This window comes from Vigna unguiculata, chromosome 10, assembly GCF_037176805.1.
Source record: "Vigna unguiculata cultivar grain cowpea cultivar isolate G323 ecotype 2 chromosome 10, ASM3717680v1, whole genome shotgun sequence".
In the NCBI taxonomy this organism is placed as follows: Eukaryota; Viridiplantae; Streptophyta; class Magnoliopsida; order Fabales; family Fabaceae; genus Vigna; species Vigna unguiculata.
Window position 1 is genome coordinate 48,890,383 of NC_140801.1, and position 8,171 is coordinate 48,898,553.

The 8,171-nt window shown below is 39.0% G+C and overlaps 1 protein-coding gene across 1 annotated transcript; it reads right to left on the reverse strand.

Annotated features, from left to right (window-relative positions):
* Positions 1–5,332: 5,332 nt before the first annotated feature.
* Positions 5,333–7,071, reverse strand: LOC146883395 (uncharacterized). Its single transcript, XM_085667537.1, has 3 exons — positions 6,774–7,071; positions 6,387–6,704; positions 5,333–5,976 (listed from the first exon to the last, which is right to left on the reverse strand). The coding sequence occupies exons 1-3, from the start codon at positions 7,069–7,071 to the stop codon at positions 5,333–5,335; spliced, it is 1,260 nt and encodes a 419-aa protein (XP_085523663.1).
* Between the last annotated feature and the right edge of the window lie 1,100 nt (positions 7,072–8,171).

Genomic DNA, 8,171 nt, shown 5'->3' on the forward strand with positions numbered 1-8,171 from the left:
TTTAATTATTCATTGATCCTATCTATTTATTTATTTATATAATTATATGGTTTAATATTGAAATAAAAATTATGATAAATAAAGATTTGATTAATGTAGTTGGAGGTATGACCTTGGAGATTTAAACGAGTTAGTATCACTCAAGATGAGATGTTCTTGAGTTACTTTGTTGGCCATGAACTCATTTATCCTGACTAGTCACTACAAAATTAATCAATATCTTTATAAAAGTATAATAAAGATCCCGTTTTATGGAATTGGAAGAATTTTCATTTCATTTTATTTTATTATGATATGTTATTTTTTTTGTGATATTTGTCTCACTTCCCTATTTCTTTTGATTGTGTGCGAAAAACAAAATTTTATAACATTATCATAGATGGCTGCTCCGAACACGCCTGATCCCTTCTTCGCCAACATTGTGGCTGTTTTTCCGGGAAATGCATGGCAAACCAATGTAGTGAATAATTCTGTAACATTTCAGGGAACGGAAAACTCTACCATTACTTTTCTCTCTGCTCCGAATGCACCGATTGTCATCGAAGGACAAATCGGAGTTACCTTTTATTTACCCCCAACAGTCCAAGTGAATCCTATCCATAACCTTTTCCCTCCACCTGTTTGATAAACCGCATATGAGGGGGAAACTGTAAATACATAACCTTTCTTCCTCTTCCAGTATAGGAAATATAAAATGTACTAAACAATGTGGATATAGGAAGTATATAGTATTGTAAATATATATATAAATGTGAATATTTTAAATATAATTATATATTAGTGTATAAATTTTTGCCTCTAAATATTTATAAGTATACTGTAATAAATAAATAAATAGAATTTTTTTTTATCGTCACATTACCCATTTGACGATAAGGAAAATGTTGATTAGTAAATTTTAATATTTTGTATGAAAACAAATACACAACTTCTCACTTATTTCTTATTTGTTTATTATGCCCCACATATTTTCCTATCAGGTTTGGCCTATTTTTTTTTAAGGCAGCCACCTTGGGCAATTAATAAGGGTTGATTTGTGTAACTTTAATCAAATTTAGGGTATATTAAAAGTATATCGATTTGGATGATAAATAAAAGATTGATTAGTAAATTATTAAATCTGGTACGAAGAGTAGTGTGCAACTTCCCACCTATTTCTTATTTGTTTCACTTATTTTCCTATGTGGTTTGACCTATTTTTTTCTTCAAGCCAGAGCCACCTAGAACAATCAATAAGGGTTGGTTTTTCAAGCTATCATAATATTTTGGGTATATAAGAAGTATATCCATTTGGATGATAAGAAAAAGGTTGATTAGTAAATTTTAATATTTTGTATGAAAATTAATATGCAGTTTTCCACTTATTTCTTATTTGTTTATTATGTCCCACTTATTTTCCTATCTGGTTTGGCCTAATTTGTTCTTCAAGGCAGCGACGTAGTGCATTTAATAAGGGTTGATTTTTGTAACTGATGATCAATTTTAGGGTATATAAGAAGTATATCGATTTAGATGATATATAAAAGATTGATTAGTAAATTTTAATATTTTTATGAAAAGTTATACGCAGCTTCCCACTCTAATTTCTTATTTTTTTATTATGCCCCACTTATTTGCGTATCTGGTTTGACTTATTTTTTTCTTCAAGGCAGTCACCTAGTGCAATTAATAAGGGTTGATTTTTGTAACTTATAATCAAATTTAGGTGATATAAGAAGTATATCAATTAGGATGGTAAAAAACAGATTGATTAGTAAATTTTAAAATTTGGTACGAACAGTAAATCGAAACTTCCCACTTATTTTTCTATGTGGTTTGGCCTATTTTTTTCTTCAAGCCATCCACCTAGAGCAATCAATAAGGGTTGATTTTTTTAAGCTATCATAATATTTTGGGTATATAAGAAGTATACCCATTTGGATGTTAAGAAAAAGATTGATTAGTAAATTTTAATATTTTGTATGAAAAGTAATTCGCAGCTTCCCACTTATTTCTTATTTGTTTATTATGCCCCACTTATTTGCCTATCTGGTTTGGCCTATTCTTCTCTTCAAGCCAGCCACCTAGAGCAATCAAGAAGGTTTGATTTTTTTAACCTATCACAATATTTTGGGTATATAAGAAGTATATCCTTTTGGATGATAAGAAAAAGGTTGATTAGAAAATTTTAATATTTTGTATGAAAAGTAATACGCACCTTCCCACTTATTTCTCTTATTTGTTTATTATGCCCCACTTATTTACCTATTTGGTTTGGCCTAGGTTTTCCTTCAAGGCAGCCACCTAGTGCAATTAATAAGGGTTGATTTTTCTAACTTATAATCAAATTTAGAGTATATTAGAAGTATATCGATTTGGATGACAAATAAAAAAATGATTAGTAAATTTAAAAATTTGGTACCAAGAGTAATACGCATCTTCCCACCTATTTCTTATTTGTTTCACTTATTTTCCTATGTGGTTTGACCTATTTTTTTCTTCAACCCAGCCACCTTCAGAAATAATTAAGGGTTGCTTTTTTTAAGCTATAATAATATTTTGGGGTATATATGAAGTATACCCATTTGGATGATATGAAAAAGATTGATTAGTAAATTTTAATATTTTGTATGAAAAGTAATACACAACTTTCCACTTATTTCTTATGTGTTTATTATGCCCCACTTATTTGCCTATGTGATTTTGCCTATTTTTTTTTTCAAGCCAGCCGCCTAGAGCAATCAATAAGTGTTGATTTTTTAAACATATCTTATTGTTTTGGGTATATAAGAAGTATACCCTTTTGCATGATAAGAAAAGGTTTGATTAGTAAATTTTAATATTTTGTTTGGAAAGTAATACGCAGCTTCCCACTTATTTCTTATTTGTTTATTATGCCCCACTTATTTGCCTATCTGGTTTGGCGTATTTTTTTCTTCAAGCCAGCCACCTAGAGCAATCAAGGGTTGATTTTTTTATGCTATCATAATATTTTGGGCTATATAAGAAGTATACCCATTTGGATGATAAGAAAAAGAATTGATTAGAAAATTTTAATATTTTGTACAAAAAGTAATACACAGTTTTCCACTTATTTCTTATTTGTTTATTATACCCCACTAATTTACCTATCTGGTTTGGCCTAGGTTTTCCTTCAAGGCAGCCACCTAGTGTAATTAATAAGGGTTGATTTTTGGAATTTATAATCAAATTTAAGGTATATTAGAAGTATATCGATTTGGATGATAAATAAAAGATTGATTAGTAAATTTTAAAATTTGGTACGAAGAGTAATATGCAGCTTCCCAACTATTTCTTATTTGTTTCACTTATTTTCTATGCGGTTTGACCTATTTTTTTCGTCAAGCCAGCCACCTAGAGCAATCAATAAGGGTTGATTTTTTTTAAGCTATCATAATATTTCTGGGTATATAAGAAGTATACCTATTTGGATGATAAGAAAAATATTTGATTAGTAAATTTTAATATTTTGTACAAAAAGTAATACGCAGCTTCCCACTTATTTCTTATTTTTTTATTTTGCCCTACTTATTTGCCTATCTGGTTTGGCCTATTTTTTTCTTCAAGGCAACCCTGGCTTGGTATTCTCCGGACACTTATCTCGTGATAAGTCGAGAATCAGTTTTTGCCACGAGTTTAGGAGCCCCGAGTTCTTTAGCTAGGAGCATCCCTGCGATGAGAGCTTCATACTCGGTCTGATTGTTACTGGTCCGAAATGCGAATCTCAATCCTGTTCTATCATGCCACCCTTAGGGTCTTCCAAGATTACACCAGCTCCACTACCCTTTGTACTGGATGCGCCGTCAAGTGAGAGGGTCCAAGTGCCTTTGTGTTCTGGACGATTTGCCATGTCAGCAGGCGGTGTTAGCTCGGCTACAAAGTCAGCAAGTATTTGTGCTTTGATAGGACCCCTGGGCTCGTAGCTGATGTTGTATTGTGAGAGTTCGATCGCCCACTTGACTAGGCATCCGGATATATATGGTTTTTGTAGGATTTGCTTTTAAGGTTCGTTTGTCATAATTATGATGGGATGTGCCTGAAAATAATGGCGTAGTCTTCGTGAAGTGAAGACGATTGACAACGCAGCTTTCTCGATTCCCTGGTACCGTGTCTCGGCCCCTCTTAGCGTTTTGCTGATGAAGTACACTGGCCTCTGCTCGCCTTCCTGTTGTTGTACTAGCACTATACTGACTGCGAGGTCGGTCACAATAAAGTACAATATTAAGGGTTCCCCCAGTACCGGTCGGCGCAGGACTGGCGGGGATGCCAGGTATACCTTTAGCTGCTGAAAGGCTTCTTCGCATTCATCGTTCCACTGAAAACCCGCATTTTTGCATAGACAACAAAAATAGGGATGACCTCGGTCTCCTCCCCGGGGTAAGAACCGTGAGAGGGTGGCTATGCGTCTTGTGAGTCCTTGGACTTCCTTGATGTTACTGGGACTTCTCATATATATAATGGCTGCACATTTATCCGGATTTTCCTCGATTCCTCTTTCGGTTAGTAAAAAATCAAGGAATTTACCTGCTTTTACCCCAAATACGCATTTATCTGAATTGAGCTTGAGACCATATTTGTTGATGGTGGTGAAAAGTTCAGACAGATCAGAATGGTGATCGGAGGATTGAGTAGATGTAACGACCATGTCGTCCACATATACCTGAACATTCCTGCCAATGAGCAGGTGTAATATCCTATCCATGAGCCTTTGATAAGTTATGCCAGCGTTCTTTAACCCAAAAGGCATTACCTTATAACAGTAGTTGGCGGCCTCTCCCATGAAAGCCGTTTTGTCCTCATCCCCGGGATGCATAGCTATCTGGTTGTAACCGAAATACGCGTCCAGGAAGCTGAGCATACCTCTACCCGAGGCATAGTCCACCAGCGTGTCGATGCTGGGCAAAGGATACGAGTCTTTGGGACACGCATCGTTGAGGTCCGTAAAGTCTACACACATACGCCATTTACCATTGGCTTTCTTCACCATGACGACATTGGCCAACCACTCGGGATACTGGATTTCTCGAATGTGACCTATCGATAAGAGTTTCTTGGTTTCTACTCGGACGACCTCAAGCTTTTTTCTCCTACGTTGCAATTTGGGTTTTGCGGAGGGATTCACGTTCAGCTTATGGCTTATGAAATTTGGATCGATGCCGACCATGTCACTGGGTCGCCAAGTGAACGAGGTTAGGTTAGCTCGGATGATATCGACTAGACCTTGTTCGGTGTGATGGTCCAGGTCGTCTCCAATTTTCACTGTACATCCTTTACTTACTTCAACTTGCTTAGTTCCTCCCCCCGGTTGAGGTCTGAATTCCTTCTAGGATCCCTAAGGTTCGGGTTCAGGAGGACTTTCTTCGGGTGAAACGGCGATGGTGTAAGCTGTCCTTCTAATCTTCAAACTATTCTCATAGCACTTCCTGGCGGTGGCTTGGTCGACCTTCAATGTGGCGACCTTTCCATCTTTAGTGGGGAATTTTACTTTTAAATAGACGGTAGAGACAATCGCCTCAAGCTGATTAAGTGATGGGCGTCCTACCAAAACGTTGTATGATGATGGTGCTTGGACGACTACATAACAAATCGTTATGGTTTTTGACGCGTCTCCATCAGTAAACGTAGTGCGAAGGTCAACATATCCCTTAACTTCTACGGGATCACTGGAGAATCCGACTAAGACTCCATCAAAAGGTCGTAGTTGATCAAAAGGTATGCCTAATCCTGTGAAAGTTGACCAGAACATGACGTCAGTTGAGCTTCCTTGGTCAACTAGGACGCGATGTACCCTTCTCCCCATTGCGATCATGGATATTAAAACTGGGTCATCTTCATGGGGGAAGACATCCAATCGATCATCGTCGGAGAACATTATCTCTGGAGTGGAGGGCCAGGATAAGACCAAACCCGCTATCATTACGCTTCTGCAGTATCGCTTTTGGCTGGATGATGTTGTCCCCCCTCCGGAAAAACCTCCTGCAATTGTTAACAGGTCACCCAGAACTGGGATCTTTTGTGGTTTTTGGGTTTCCAAAGTCACTCTGCCTTTTTATGTATCTCGAGTGTGTTTGGAGAGGTATCCCTTATCTTTCAATCGAAGCAATTGTTCCGTGAGTGTGAAACATCATTTTGTGTCATGGGGCCATGCTAAGTGGAATTCACACCATGCCTTTTGATCACGACCCAGCAATCTTGAGGTCGGCTAGGGGAAATGGAGGTGAGGATGAATGTCATCATCTTTCAAGATTTCCAATTTGGAAGATTTAAGCTGTAAAGGAGTAGGACGAGCTTTACCAACTCGTCCAATACGATCGACGATGGAGGTTTGAGCCACATAAGGCGTGTATCTTCTGTCAGATTGTCTGGTTACTCCGGTCTCATCATACCTTTGTCTAGGATTTCTCGCCTTCGTGTCTGGCTCCGATTTGCGCTCGATATGTTTCTCATTATGTCATCGACCTCGACATGAATGGAGGCCCTAGCTCTAATCTCGGCCAAGGAAACAGCGGGATTCCTAACTAGTGAATCATTGAAGGAGTTGGCGCGTAGCCCCTTGAGGAAGGCATCCACCAGGATCTCCTCATCCGGGTTTGAAATGTTGGTGCTTGCATCACAAAAGCGGTTGATGTATTCCCGGAGTGACTCGTTTGGTCCTTGTTTGACGTCAAAAAGGTCGGCGATTCGTGGAGGTTTCGCTCTATTGACTATGAATCGTTCCAGGAATAATCAGGCGAACACCGGGAAAGACGTGATGGTGGCTTTAGGGATCCCACCAAACCACTTGAAGGCTCTGCTGGCCAGTGTGCCCACAAAAACCTTGCATCTTATCGCATCGCTTCCACCAGAAATTAACATTTGAGCATTGAAGGCCTTCACGTGGGCCTCTGGGTCCGAGTTACCCGTGTAAGGAGGCAACTTGGGTATGATGAATTGATGTGGAACTTGTTCGGCCATGATGGTAGAGGAAAAAGGATGACTCTCATCATCAGTTAATTCTGCTAGATGGCGACCTCTTATCCTATCTTCTCGGACTTGAAGACGATGTAGGAGATCTCCATTGGATCGTTGCATAGTGTCCTGCTCTCGAAGAGTATCTTCTATTTGTCGTCTAACGTCCTTCGCGGCCTGGCAGGATGTGGCGTGCTCTTCTCGAACATCGCCAGCGCGATTATGGGCTTCCTTGGCTCATAAACGGATTCTCTCGTTCTCGCGTCTAAGTTCGTTTATATGTTGCAAAAGCTCCGCGATGGTTGGGGTTGGTGTGTCATTAGATGGACAACGATTTGAAAGATCAGTCTCGTTGGCATTTGAACTTCTATCCATGACTAAGATGGGAAAGATAAGGCCTGAGAGTTAGTTTTACCAGGGCCCCACGGTGGGCGCCAAACTGTTCTCGATCAAAGATGATGACCTCCCTCAGTGCCGAAAAGCTTAGTTATCTTATCTTCTCCCGAGAACAAATCCCTTTTTCCTTTCCCCCCTCTTTCCTTTTATTCCCCATTCCTCCAGTTGAGGTGCGGGTTTCAAGGGGGTGGTACTCTGATGTGTCGACCAATCCGGGATAACAACGACCTCTTTGCCAAAATATCTAGGCCTCAGTCACTTACTCGTCTCCATAACCGACTATGATGGGCCTACGATCAAATGGTCTATTATTCTAAACTAAGATCGGTGACAAGGGTCGGGCATAACCCGAATCCGCCAGGGGTACAATATATATATAATTTTTTTTCTGACCTCAACTCTTTAATCAAGGCCAAGAAAAAAAATCTTTTTCTTTCTTCGCTTAATCAGAAAACATGAGAAAGTGAAGTGTTTCTCATCACCCAGAAAAAAGAGATCCCCTCTCCATGTATATATAGCACAGTCTACGTGATTCTGGTTTTTCCAGATTTCAAGTAACTGCCCCTATTCTTTTGCACCCCATCCTCCTTATATCTCAGAGTATATCTAAGAGCCTCTCCTTTGACCTGTCCTTCCTTGGGCTTTATTCGATTTTGACTCCTTGATGGGCCGCCTCTCGCTATGGGCCGCATCCTAATGTATTTGAACTTCATTAACGCTAGTTACCAATTCTGATCTAGTGGAGTTATCCAAGGTCGATCCACAAATATTAGGTCGGATTCCAACCTCTATCGCTGGACGGTACACAACCCTCCAACCCTTTGTTA

What these genes read in the sequence shown, in the direction of transcription:
- LOC146883395 (XM_085667537.1), bottom strand. Translation starts at nt 7,071, where the DNA reads ATGCAACGATCCAATGGAGATCTCCTACATCGTCTTCAAGTCCGAGAA. An exon ending in CAGAGCCTTCAAGTGGTTTG is followed by an intron (nt 6,705 to 6,773) that starts GTGGGATCCCTA and finishes AACGATTCATAG; the next exon opens with TCAATAGAGCGAAACCTCCA. An exon ending in GCGAGAAATCCTAGACAAAG is followed by an intron (nt 5,977 to 6,386) that starts GTATGATGAGAC and finishes TAACAATTGCAG; the next exon opens with GAGGTTTTTCCGGAGGGGGG.